General features: G+C 30.2%; 1 protein-coding gene across 1 annotated transcript in view; it reads right to left on the bottom strand.

Annotated features, from left to right (window-relative positions):
* The window catches only part of LOC130896619 (eyes absent homolog 2), a 38,379-nt gene extending 24,714 nt beyond the window's left edge, over window positions 1-13,665 (bottom strand). The window contains exons 1-2 of the mRNA XM_057804820.1: window positions 13,377-13,665; window positions 10,216-10,262 (exon numbers count right to left, since the gene is read on the bottom strand). Coding sequence (XP_057660803.1) covers window positions 10,216-10,262; window positions 13,377-13,454 — 125 coding nt within the window. The 5' untranslated portion in view covers window positions 13,455-13,665. The remainder of the gene's footprint in view (window positions 1-10,215; window positions 10,263-13,376) is intronic.
* Window positions 13,666-14,090: the final 425 nt, after the last annotated feature.

Here is a 14,090-nt window from a genome sequence, read left to right as displayed (position 1 = left end):
TACTGTTTAACCTAAAAAAGTTTATTTTAATGTTTATTTATAAGATCAACTATAAAAATATGACAGCCGCGACGTCAAACTTCAGTTGTCAATTACGACCAACCGGAAATTGGATTTATAGCGCCAAAATTCAAATTTAAACTTGTAGTTCATGCGAAAAATTAACAGTGAATTCAAATTAGAATTATTATAATGGTTTTTAAACTTTTAACATGAATTTTGTGAGGTTATAAGCAAGATATACGTCATATCAGTTAGAAAAAACCATGTTTGAAAGTCAGAAATGTCTTTTAGACGATAGATAGTGTCAAAAACTTACTGATTAACCTAAAAAAGTTTATTTTAATGTTTATTTATAAGATCAACTATAAAAATATGACAGCCGCGACGTCAAACTTCAGTTGTCAATTACGACCAACCGGAAATTGGATTTATAGCGCCAAAATTCAAATTTAAACTTGTAGTTCATGCGAAAAATTAACAGTGAATTCAAATTAGAATTATTATAATAGTTTTTCAACTTTTAACATGAATTTTGTGAGGTTATAAGCAAGATATACGTCATATCAGTTAGAAAAAGCCACGTTTGAAAGTCAGAAATGTCTTTTAGACGATAGATAGTGTCAAAAACTTACTGTTTAACCTAAAAAAGTTTATTTTAATGTTTATTTATAAGATTAACTATAAAAATATGACAGCCGCGACGTCAAACTTCAGTTGTCAATTACGACCAACCGGAAATTGGATTTATAGCGCCAAAATTCAAATTTAAACTTGTAGTTCATGCGAAAAATTAACAGTGAATTCAAATTAGAATTATTATAATAGTTTTTCAACTTTTAACATGAATTTTGTGAGGTTATAAGCAAGATATACGTCATATCAGTTAGAAAAAACCATGTTTGAAAGTCAGAAATGTCTTTTAGACGATAGATAGTGTCAAAAACTTACTGTTTAACCTATAAAAGTTTATTTTAATGTTTATTTATAAGATTAACTATAAAAATATGACAGCCGCGACGTCAAACTTCAGTTGTCAATTACGACCAACCGGAAATTGGATTTATAGCGCCAAAATTCAAATTTAAACTTGTAGTTCATGCGAAAAATTAACAGTGAATTCAAATTAGAATTATTATAATAGTTTTTCAACTTTTAACATGAATTTTGTGAGGTTATAAGCAAGATATACGTCATATCAGTTAGAAAAAAACATGTTTGAAAGTCAGAAATGTCTTTTAGACGATAGATAGTGTCAAAAACTTACTGTTTAACCTAAAAAAGTTTATATTAATGTTTATTTATAAGATTAACTATAAAAATATGACAGCCGCGACGTCAAACTTCAGTTGTCAATTACGACCAACCGGAAATTGGATTTATACCGCCAAAATTCAAATTTAAACTTGCAGTTCATGCGAAAAATTAACAGTGAATTCAAATTTGAATTATTATAATGGTTTTTTAAACTTTTAACATGAATTTTGTGAGGTTATAAGCAAGATATACGTCATATGAGTTAGAAAAAACCACGTTTGAAAGTCAGAAATGTCTTTTAGACGATAGATAGTGTCAAAAACTTACTGTTTAACCTAAAAAAGTTTATTTTAATGTTTATTTATAAGATTAACTATAAAAATATGACAGCCGCGACGTCAAACTTCAGTTGTCAATTACGACCAACCGGAAATTGGATTTATAGCGCCAAAATTCAAATTTAAACTTGTAGTTCATGCGAAAAATTAACAGTGAATTCAAATTAGAATTATTATAATAGTTTTTCAACTTTTAACATGAAGTTTGTGAGGTTATAAGCAAGATATACGTCATATGAGTTAGAAAAAACCATGTTTGAAAGTCAGAAATGTCTTTTAGACGATAGATAGTGTCAAAAACTTACTGTTTAACCTAAAAAAGTTTATTTTAATGTTTATTTATAAGATTAACTATAAAAATATGACAACCGCGACGTCAAACTTCAGTTGTCAATTACGACCAACCGGAAATTGGATTTATAGCGCCAAAATTCAAATTTAAACTTGTAGTTCATGCGAAAAATTAACAGTGAATTCAAATTAGAATTATTATAATAGTTTTTCAACTTTTAACATGAATTTTGTGAGGTTATAAGCTAGGAATACGTCATATGAGTTAGAAAAAACCACGTTTGAAAGTCAGAAATGTCTTTTAGACGATAGAAAACATCAAAAACTTACTGCTTAACCTAAAAAAGTTTATTTTAACGTTATTTTTGATTTAGTTGAAATTTCGTACGCTTACAAACTTTATTTATAAGATTAACTATAAAAATATGACAGCCGCGATCTCAAACTTCAGTTGTCAATTACGACCAACCGGAAATTGGATTTATAGCGCCAAAATTCAAATTTAAACTTGTAGTTCATGCGAAAAATTAACAGTGAATTCAAATTAGAATTATTATAATAGTTTTTCAACTTTTAACATGAATTTTGTGAGGTTATAAGCTAGGAATACGTCATATGAGTTAGAAAAAACCACGTTTGAAAGTCAGAAATGTCTTTTAGACGATAGAAAACATCAAAAACTTACTGCTTAACCTAAAAAAGTTTATTTTAACGTTATTTTTGATTTAGTTGAAATTTCGTACGCTTACAAACTTTATTTATAAGATTAACTATAAAAATATGACAGCCGCGATCTCAAACTTCAGTTGTCAATTACGACTAACCCGAAATTCGATTTATACCGCCATTATAATGGTTTGTCAACTTTTAACATTAATTTTGTGAGGTTATAAGCACGGAATACGTCATGTCAGTTAGAAAAACACGGAAATGTCTTTTAGACGATAGATAGTGTTAAAAACTTACCGCATAACCCAAAAAAGTTTATTTTAATGTTATTTTTTAATCAATTACTGCATAACCTGGACAATTTAATAACGAATTTCCAAGGAACTCTAGGCGACGACGTGTAATTCAGTCACCCGGGCACCAGGTACCTCGCAAGTTATCGCTGGCATGATTTCCGTGCTCATCAATCTGGAAAACCTCCAAGATTAATACAGTTGGACATTTTCACTACGAATTTCCATGGGATTCCAGTAGATATCGTTCACTCCGAGCACCAGGTCCAACGTAGCCCATTTCTGTCGTGATATTAACCCCCCGAGTTGTAAAATTGTTTCCGATTAGAAATTCTTCCGATACCAATAATGCATTTTGATTAGTCTTTCTCAGAAATTCTTAGGTTATGAATTTTTTTTCGCTTTATTTCAGGTTCGACGCGTTTTCAATCAAAATGAATGGTTAAAATATCGGTAATATCGATAACTAGTCACTTGTCACTTGTCACTTGTCAAACACATCATCAGTTTACTAAGGAAAATATTTTTAATGGTTACCAACATACGAATAATACGAGGGTGGATGGAATTGTTCTGCTACGTAGATTATCGGGTTTTAGTGTTTTTTTGGTTAAAAATAATGTAAAATCCGCTGAAATTGTTTATCTAGAAGAAATATAAAAAGTTTCACTTGTATAACGTGATTTTTTGTAGCGAAATCGCTACTAGGTACTATTTAAGATTTTTATAATATTTCGTTGTCCTTAAAGTAAAAATTAATCTGGGAATTTTTTTAAAAGGAAAAAACAAAAGGCAGCTGCATAAACTATAGTAGACTCAACAAGCTTCTACATTGTTGTACAGCTGTCGGACATTAAGCTGATCCAAGTTTAAGTATCCATTCAGCGATTTCGATTTGAGACAAAAATATACGTGAAACCGGTGGGTGGTATGTGATGTAATTATTGAGGTATTTGTAATTTTGCAAATTGAAGAGGCACGTTTCGTCTGTTTATTACATTCAAAGATTGTGTGTGAGACGTGTTGATATTTCAAGAGGATTCTGATGAAAAAATAAACGTTATTCTTCATTTAAACAACCAAAATTTCAACTAAACCAAAATTAACATTTTTAGGTCATGCAATAAGTTTTTGACACTATCTATCGTCTAAAAGACATTTCTGACTTTCAAACATGTTTTTTTCTAACTGATATGACGTATTCCTTGCTTATAACCTCACAAACTTCATGTTAAAAGTTTAAAAAACCATTATAATAATTCAAATTTGAATTCACTGTTAATTTTTCGCATGAACTGCAAGTTTAAATTTGAATTTTGGCGGTATAAATCGAATTTCCGGTTGGTCGTAATTGACAACTGAAGTTTGACGTCGCGACTGTCATATTTTTATAGTTGATCTTATAAATAAACATTAAAATAAACTTTTTTAGGTTAAACAGTAAGTTTTTGATGTTTTCTATCGTCTAAAAGACATTTCTGACTTTCAAACATGTTTTTTTCTAACTGATATGACGTATTCCTTGCTTATAACCTCACAAAATTCATGTTAAAAGTTTAAAAAACCATTATAATAATTCTAATTTGAATTCACTGTTAATTTTTCGCATGAACTGCAAGTTTAAATTTGAATTTTGGCGGTATAAATCGAATTTCCGGTTGGTCGTAATTGACAACTGAAGTTTGACGTCGCGGCTGTCATATTTTTATAGTTGATCTTATAAATAAACATTAATATAAACTTTTTTAGGTTAAACAGTAAGTTTTTGACACTATCTATCGTCTAAAAGACATTTCTGACTTTCAAACATGGTTTTTTCTAACTGATATGACCTTCCCTGGTGTAATGTCTTTCGATATTACGTACATTCTGCTAAAATTAATTATTTTCTAAACAATCCCAACTGCAATCACTTTGTTTCATCGTTTTCTTTTTCAAAGTATCACCAAATTTTGACTTTGTATGGATTTTTGAATTTGAATCCAGAAAGAGGCTTGATTTTAATGAATAACGCGGCCCCCCGGGGGTTATTAACACCTCTTTGAATGCCGATTATTTCAAGAAAGTTCGATAATGAATTTCTTCGGTATTTGGTTGTTTTAAACTTCGTCGTAAGCCACCAAACTTGAATTACTGCTTTCCAACTTCTATTACTTCAAAAAGATTGTTTTTTTTTGGATATTTTTAGTTTTGGAACGAAAAAACATTGTTTAGATCATCGTTTTTCGAAAATTAGTCTTTTCTAAGCAATCCCAACTGCAATCACTTTGTTTCATCGTTTTCTTTTTCAAAGTATCACCAAATTTTGACTTTGTATGAATTTTTGAAGATGAAACCAGAAAGAGGCTTGATTTTAATGGATAATGCGGCCCCCCGGGGGGTTATTAACAATTTTTTGAATGCCGATTATTTCGAGAAAGTTCGATAATGAATTTCTGAGGAATTTGGTTGTTTTAAACTTCGTCGTAAGTCACCAAACTTGAATTACTGCTTTCCAACTTCTTTTAATTAAAATAAAATTGTTTTGTTTGGATATTTTTAGTTTTGGAAAGAAAAAACACTGTTTAGATCATCGTTTTTCGAAAATTAGTTCTTTCTAAACAATCCCAACTGCAATCACTTCGTTTCGTCGTTTTCTTCTTAAGCATCATCAATTTTGTTTGTATCAGCATCTGCATCTATTAAATTTTATCATAAACTTTCGTATTTTTGTGTTTTATATCTCGAATTTTTTCGTTAATTTCATTATTTTTTGTTTATCGTTCATCTTTCGATCGCCAAATTATCAATCGGCGATTCTAAAATCGATTTTTAACAACATTCCTTCCACTGTTTCACAATAGATTAAACAGAAGCCTTTTATTTACAAAAGACGCCCAAATTCCTAGAACTACAAAAAGACCATCGATGCAAAACATATTTTTCTACCGCCCCGTTGTGTCTGAAAGACTCTTTTTCAAATAACATTTCAGTCAGTAATTTGACAGACGCACATCACGCTGAAAACCACATGTTTGCTCTTACATTAAAAGGCCCTCTCTTTATTTTCGTCCTCGATGGGGGCCGGGAAGTCTTATTTGCTTTAGAACTACCTACTAAAGGGACTCTCGACCGATACTTAATTCTAAAGGAAGTCTACTATCTAATAACCATCGAAATATATTCGAAAAATACGAAAATATCATCGTTTTAAACAATATTCGATGTTTCTAGTACCGAAAAAACCAAAAACAAATTTCCCGCAACAATTTTCCTACCATAAAATATACCATGTAATACCGAGACCGTTGATTTGATTCATTCTCTATTTGAGGGACGTCCTGTATCAAATTATCACGTTTAAATAAAATAGATCGACTGCGGATCAAATTTCGATTTAATAAACCAAAAATCAGCTGAATCGATAACTAATCCACCCCAAAAACAAAGTTAAATCTGGAGAATTGGGTGGCCAAGCTGTGTGCAGGATGGGTACTGCGCGAAGACGGTTCCATCGAGTGTTTCAAAGAAATAAAACCGTGGATGAAACTCGGTTCCATCGATTCACATCCCAAGCGAAAAAACAACCAAAAACGTTGGACTAAAAAGAGAGAATCGGCTCCAAAGGTGAATACCGTTTCTTCTGCAAGCTAGGTTATTAATAAAAGGAGTGTTTCATCAAGACGACAAGGAGTATTTCATCAAGACGACAAGGAGTGTTTCATCAAGACGACAAGGAGTATTTCATCAAGACGACAAGGAGTATTTCATCAAGACGACAAGGAGTGTTTCATCAAGACGACAAGGAGTATTTCATCAAGACGACAAGGAGTGTTTCATCAAGACGACAAGGAGTATTTCATCAAGACGACAAGGAGTATTTCATCAAGACGACAAGGAGTGTTTCATCAAGACGACAAGGAGTGTTTCATCAAGACGACAAGGAGTATTTCATCAAGACGACAAGGAGTGTTTCATCAAGACGACAAGGAGTGTTTCATCAAGACGACAAGGAGTATTTCATCAAGACGACAAGGAGTGTTTCATCAAGACGACAAGGAGTATTTCATCAAGACGACAAGGAGTGTTTCATCAAGACGACAAGGAGTGTTTCATCAAGACGACAAGGAAAGTTTCATCAAGACGACAAGGAGTATTTCATCAAGACGACAAGGAGTGTTTCATCAAGACGACAAGGAGTATTTCATCAAGACGACAAGGAAAGTTTCATCAAGACAAGGAGTGTTTCATCATCAAAAATTAAGTTTGAATTGCCATTTCACGCACCCTTTACGCCAGATTTAGCCCCTTTGGATTATTTTCTGTTCCCAGATTAGATTTTCGATCAATAAAGTGACGATTTCGATTTAATTTTATTAATTTTTATTTGATATTTTAAGTTTTATTTGCACTTGACTGAATTTTCGATTCGTAAAGTGCGTTAGGGACCTCGTGACTTGGAGGTCGAGTGGGTACTTGATCTGAATGATTTTCTGCACGAAAAATTTTCAAAAGACGACGATAATTTGTTTTATTGAAAGCGTGCAACTGCTCATTTTCGTATATCTATTGTGGCATTCATTTGTAGGCCGTTTACATTTTTACAAAAGATTATACGGGTTTTTAAGGAGTGTTTTTTCAACTCGGCCGAACATCTGACATAATCCGTTGAGATTATTTTCGAAATCAGATCAAATCTTCAACTACAACATTTTCTACCTGAGACGTAAAGAATTTGGCATTAAGTCCATTATATTTTTCGTGTAAACAAAATGTTTTTAAAAACGGCTGTTACACTTGAAATATCTGTATTATAATCCGAAGGAAATTACTTATTATTTTCCCTGTATATATTTAAATAAAGAATATAATAGCTAGTAAAACATCTAGAACATGAAAAGCATGAAAAATTTAGGAGAAAAAGTTATACGAAAAGTCTAAAATATTCAAAAAAAGACAATCATGTATTAAATTTATAAATTGAAACGATGGATTAAAAGAGTGATAAATTTATAAATTGAAACAATGGATTATAAAAGTACTAATTTTATTAATTAAAACGATTTTTTTATAAAAGTACTAATTTTATTAATTAAAACGATTTTTTTTATAAAAGTATCTACTAAATTTATAAATTGAAACGATTTTTTTATAAAAGTATCTACTAAATTTATAAATTGAAACGATTATTTATAAGAGTGATAAATTCATAAATTGAAACAATGGATTATAAAAGTACTAATTTTATGAACTAAAACGATTTTTTTTATAAAAGTATCTACTAAATTTATAAATTGAAACGATTTTTTTATAAAAGTATCTACTAAATTTATAAATTGAAACGATTTTTTATAAAAGTGATAAATTTATAAATTGAAACGATGGATTATAAGAGTGATAAATTTATAAATTCAAACGATTTTTTTATAAAAGTATCTACTAAATTTATAAATTGAAACGATTTTTTATAAAAGTGATAAATTTATAAATTGAAACGATTATTTATAAGAGTGATAAATTTATAAATTGAAACGATGGATTATAAAAGTACTAATTTTATGAACTAAAACGATTTTTTTTATAAAAGTATCTACTAAATTTATAAATTGAAACGATTTTTTATAAAAGTGATAAATTTATAAATTGAAACGACGGATTATAAGAGTGATAAATTTATAAATTGAAACGATTTTTTTATAAAAGTATCTACTAAATTTATAAATTGAAACGATTTTTTTATAAAAGTATCTACTAAATTTATAAATTGAAACGATTATTTATAAGAGTGATAAATTTATAAATTGAAACGATCGATTATAAGAGTGATAAATTTATAAATTGAAACGATGGATTATAAAAGTACTAATTTTATGAACTAAAACGATTTTTTTTATAAAAGTATCTACTAAATTTATAAATTGAAACGATTTTTTATAAAAGTGATAAATTTATAAATTGAAACGATGGATTATAAAAGTACTAATTTTATGAACTAAAACGATTTTTTTTATAAAAGTATCTACTAAATTTATAAATTGAAACGATTTTTTATAAAAGTGATAAATTTATAAATTGAAACGATGGATTATAAAAGTACTAATTTTATGAACTAAAACGATTTTTTTTATAAAAGTATCTACTAAATTTATAAATTGAAACGATTTTTTATAAAAGTGATAAATTTATAAATTGAAACGATGGATTATAAGAGTGATAAATTTATAAATTGAAACGATTTTTTTATAAAAGTATCTACTAAATTTATAAATTGAAACGATTTTTTTATAAAAGTATCTACTAAATTTATAAATTGAAACGATTTTTTATAAAAGTGATAAATTTATAAATTGAAACGATGGATTATAAGAGTGATAAATTTATAAATTGAAACGATGGATTATAAAAGTACTAATTTTATGAACTAAAACGATTTTTTTTTATAAAAGTATCTACTAAATTTATAAATTGAAACGATTTTTTATAAAAGTGATAAATTTATAAATTGAAACGATGGATTATAAAAGTACTAATTTTATGAACTAAAACGATTTTTTTTATAAAAGTATCTACTAAATTTATAAATTGAAACGATTTTTTATAAAAGTGATAAATTTATAAATTGAAACGATGGATTATAAGAGTGATAAATTTATAAATTGAAACGATTTTTTTATAAAAGTATCTACTAAATTTATAAATTGAAACGATTTTTTATAAAAGTGATAAATTTATAAATTGAAACGATGGATTATAAGAGTGATAAATTTATAAATTGAAACGATTTTTTTATAAAAGTATCTACTAAATTTATAAATTGAAACGATTTTTTATAAAAGTGATAAATTTATAAATTGAAACGATGGATTATAAGAGTGATAAATTTATAAATTGAAACGATTTTTTTATAAAAGTATCTACTAAATTTATAAATTGAAACGATTTTTTATAAAAGTGATAAATTTATAAATTGAAACGATGGATTATAAAAGTACTAATTTTATGAACTAAAACGATTTTTTTTATAAAAGTATCTACTAAATTTATAAATTGAAACGATTTTTTATAAAAGTGATAAATTTATAAATTGAAACGATGGATTATAAGAGTGATAAATTTATAAATTGAAACGATTTTTTATAAAAGTATCTAAATCTAGTATCTAAATAAATTGAAACGATTTTTTATGAAAGTGATAAATTTATAAATTGAAACGATGGATTATAAGAGTGATAAATTTATAAATTGAAACGATGGATTATAAAAGTACTAATTCTATGAAATAAAACGTTTTTTTTATAAAAGTATCTACCAAATTAATAAATTGAAATGATTTTTTATAAAAGTACTAAATTTATAAATTGAAACGATTTTCTTATAAAAATACTCACCTTTCTTTTTCAGTAGGAGAATCGCCATCTTCTCTAGACCGTTTAACCTGAAAATAAAAACAAAACTAAATCTTTAAACGCTTTTTTTTAACATACAAGGGCAATTAGATAAATGTTTATATGAATAATGATTGTACACGAATTTGAACCAACTATCGAAACATTTTTTTCCATTATTGGTGAAGATCATCATCAACCGCTTCTTCAGGTGTAAAAAAACGTCGAACTCGCGAATTTCGAACTAAAGTTCAACACCCAATTCTAGATTGTTCAAAATCGTTTTTTGCGACAGCTCGAATTGTCGTGGTTTTCCAGATGTTTTCGAACAAATTCCGGTATATCCCATAGAAAAGTCCACGCGATCCAAAGGTTTTTTCATCAATTGGGAGTCCTGGTGTTACGAACTCGACGCTGATCTCAAATCTAAAAGCAACGAATTGAAGAACGTCTAATATGAAGACGATATTAATCGATTTCTTCGATTCTAGACTCAATTTCAATGTTTTTAGACATCTTAGAGCAAATTCGTCACAAGGAATCAGATAGATCGTTCGTCATTCGATAAAACCACCCGCGTATTCACCCGATTTAGCGCCTTGTGAATTATAGTTATCGAAATGCAAGATAGTGCTTCTAGAATCGCATTTTAGAGACGTGGAAGGTATCTAAGAGGTCCTGGAAGAGGACGAATCGATAATTATCACTAAAAGAAGAAGAATCCATTGTATTCTTCTTCTTTTATATGTTAATATCGATATTATTCGAGTAACTTGAAGTAATTTAATACTATAATTTAGTAGTCGTTGTAATTTAAAAATAGTTTAAGTTCTACTCTGATTTCGTCACCGATATCGATTTTTTTTTCGAATATACCAAACTAATTGAAAGTGACAGGTGATTCGTACAATCGATACTAATATTAAAATTATTTTTTTTTTTGTATTTTAAAGTAATATAATATCAATATCAAAAACAAAAATCAACGGAAGCATCTTGAAGTTAAAAAGATTTCGTTTGGTTTAGAAGAAAGGAGGAAGATTGGAGGGAAAAAGGGGAAGAAAGGAAGAAGAAAGGAGGGAGTTGTGCTCAAAATGGAGGCCGCGCTCGTTCACAATGAAACAAAATAAAAAATCAACAGAAACATCTTGAAACTAAAACGATTTCGTTTGGTTTAGAAGAAAGGAGGAAGATTGGAGGGAGAAAGGGGAAGAAAGGAAGAAGAAAGGAGGGAGTTGTGCTCAAAATGGAGGCCGCGTTTGTTCGCAATGAAACAAAGACAAAAATCAACGAAAGCATTTTGAAACTAAAACGATTTCGTTTGGTTTAGAAGAAAGGAGGAAGATTGGAGGGAAAAAGGGGAAGAAAGGAAGAAGAAAGGAGGGAGTTGTGCTCAAAATGGAGGCCGCGCTCGTTCACAATGAAACAAAATAAAAAATCAACGGAAACATCTTGAAACTAAAACGATTTCGTTTGGTTTAGAAGAAAGGATGAAGATTGGAGGGAAAAAGGGGAAGAAAGGAAGAAGAAAGGAGGGAGTTGTGCTCAAAATGGAGGCCGCGTTTGTTCGCAATGAAACAAAGACAAAAATCAACGAAAACATCTTGAAACTAAAACGATTTCGTTTGGTTTAGAAGAAAGGGGGAAGATTGGAGGGAAAAAGGGGAAAAAAGGAAGAAGAAAGGAGGGAGTTGTGCTCAAAATGGAGGCCGCGTTTGTTCGCAATGAAACAAAGACAAAAATCAACGAAAACATCTTGAAACTGAAACGATTTCGTTTGGTTTAGAAGAAAGGAGGAAGAAAGGAGGTAGAAAGGAGAGAGAAATGGGAAAAGGAGGAAGATATGCCCAAAATGGAAGCCGCTTGCTCACACCGGAACGAAAACAAAAAAACGAAGAAGATAAAAACCGTTCGATCTGCAGACAAGGTCATAACGTCGATTTTTCGGGATGCGCTTGAAATAATTTTCATCGACTATATTAAAAAAGACAAAAACTCAGAACGGCGAGTACCATGCGTCGTTTAAACGAAGAAATCAAGCAAAAATTGTCGCGTTTCGTTAAGAACAAAGCGTCGTTTCATCTAGGCGCACCGTATCCGCCAGATTTAGCCCCTTTAGATTATTTTTAGTTCGCGGACTTGATTTAACCGACTCGGAGGTCGAAGATTCTCATATTTTTTTTATCGATATCTTCTGGTTTGTTTTTAATTATTGAAATTCGAAGAATTGCCGTCGATATATCAAAAATCATTAAATTATCGATACGTGACTAACTTTATCTGAATCGATTTATTTAAACAATTTCGCTGACAAACGACAAAATAAATTGTGTTGTATGGCAATTTCAGCCATCGATTTATGAAACTGATGTTTGTTTTTTAAATAATCTACCACATTAACGAACTTTTGTGCAGAAAATTCGAAATTTTGAAGCTCAAATTCCACCGAAGAACGAATTTCTTCGCCACAAATGCACAAACCGTCGGCGAAATTAATTAGGCAAAAATCCGAAAGAAAATAAACCGAATTGGACGCGTTGGAACGAAGACCGAGAGTGGCCACCGAAAAGTCCAGACCTTAATCCGATAGAAAATTTATAGAATGAGCCGAAAACAAGAATCCCCAAACACCAAACTCGATACCAGAGTCAAAATTTATACTTAGCAACACCATAATAGGATCTAAGTTTCACCGACGGTTTATTTCCACTTTCTATTCGTTCTTTAATGGATGTCGATTGATTCCCAAGGTTTTTACGCCCTTTATATTTAGTTATAACCCTTGGAAAGATCATGTACTGTTTCCATGTCTTCCTAACCTTGTTTAACTCGTTGGAGTGTTGCTGATAGTACCATCATTTTGTCTCACCCCTGTAGTAATCTTGAATTAATCACTTAGTTATATATTTCAACTGGAATATTTCCTAAACATCCTATACGTCAAATTTCTAACCTTTCTAAGTACTTCCAAATCGTCACTAACACTTTAATTACCTTGATGTTATCAAAGGCTTGTTCAAAATCAATAAATACTATGTTTTATACGAATTTCCACCATATTTCCGTATATTAAAAAATATTTTCGTACCGAAACTTTTATTTTATTATACGTCGATAACCGATTCGAAATATGAACATTTTGTGTAAGTAAAATCAATACTAACCTTTGGTTCACACATTTTATCAATCATTGTGCACCTATTTTGTGCGTTTAGATAGTTACAAGGCATTAAAGTGACCATTTTCGAGGTACCTTCAGGCACCAAAAATATCCTTCCACTACACTTTACATAATTACATTCCGTATTAAATAAAATACCGAGATAATAAAAGAAAAACGATACACTCCGATTGATTGAAATGAAGACAGTTTTTAGTTAAACAAAACCGAATTAATAACGTACGCGTCCTCTCTTCAGATCACGATCGACTTACGAGATCAATCCAACTGCCGAGAGCGTAAAGAAGAAGAAGGGGTGTAGCTAGACCATCCTCTCGCTCCCCTGTGATAAATACCGGTTCGACCAATCGTATCGCAGCTTGTGGTAGGAGCGAAACTCAACGTCCAATAGGAAACGCGCTCCATTACTCCTCTTATTTTGTCTTCGGTAATTTATCTGATGGGCGACGTTCAGAGTGCGTTGGAAGAGGATAGATAGCGAGTTCAACCGGGGTGTGTTTTCTCTATCTTATTAATTTGAGATGAATTGAATCAGGGCCTGGCTTACTGCGAATTTATCGATTGGGGAGACTCCGACCACTTAAATCGAAATACTAAAAATGAACTAGAATTTGTTTTCGGCTTCAGCATTAACTTATTTAAGAAAAACGATACGTTGGAATAATTTTAGGTTATGTTTGGAAAAAAAATAGACAGT

Source organism: Diorhabda carinulata, chromosome 7, assembly GCF_026250575.1.
Source record: "Diorhabda carinulata isolate Delta chromosome 7, icDioCari1.1, whole genome shotgun sequence".
Lineage (NCBI taxonomy): Eukaryota > Metazoa > Arthropoda > Insecta > Coleoptera > Chrysomelidae > Diorhabda > Diorhabda carinulata.
The sequence above is the reverse complement of the archived record's forward strand: the minus strand, read 5'-3'. Positions and strand labels throughout refer to the sequence as shown.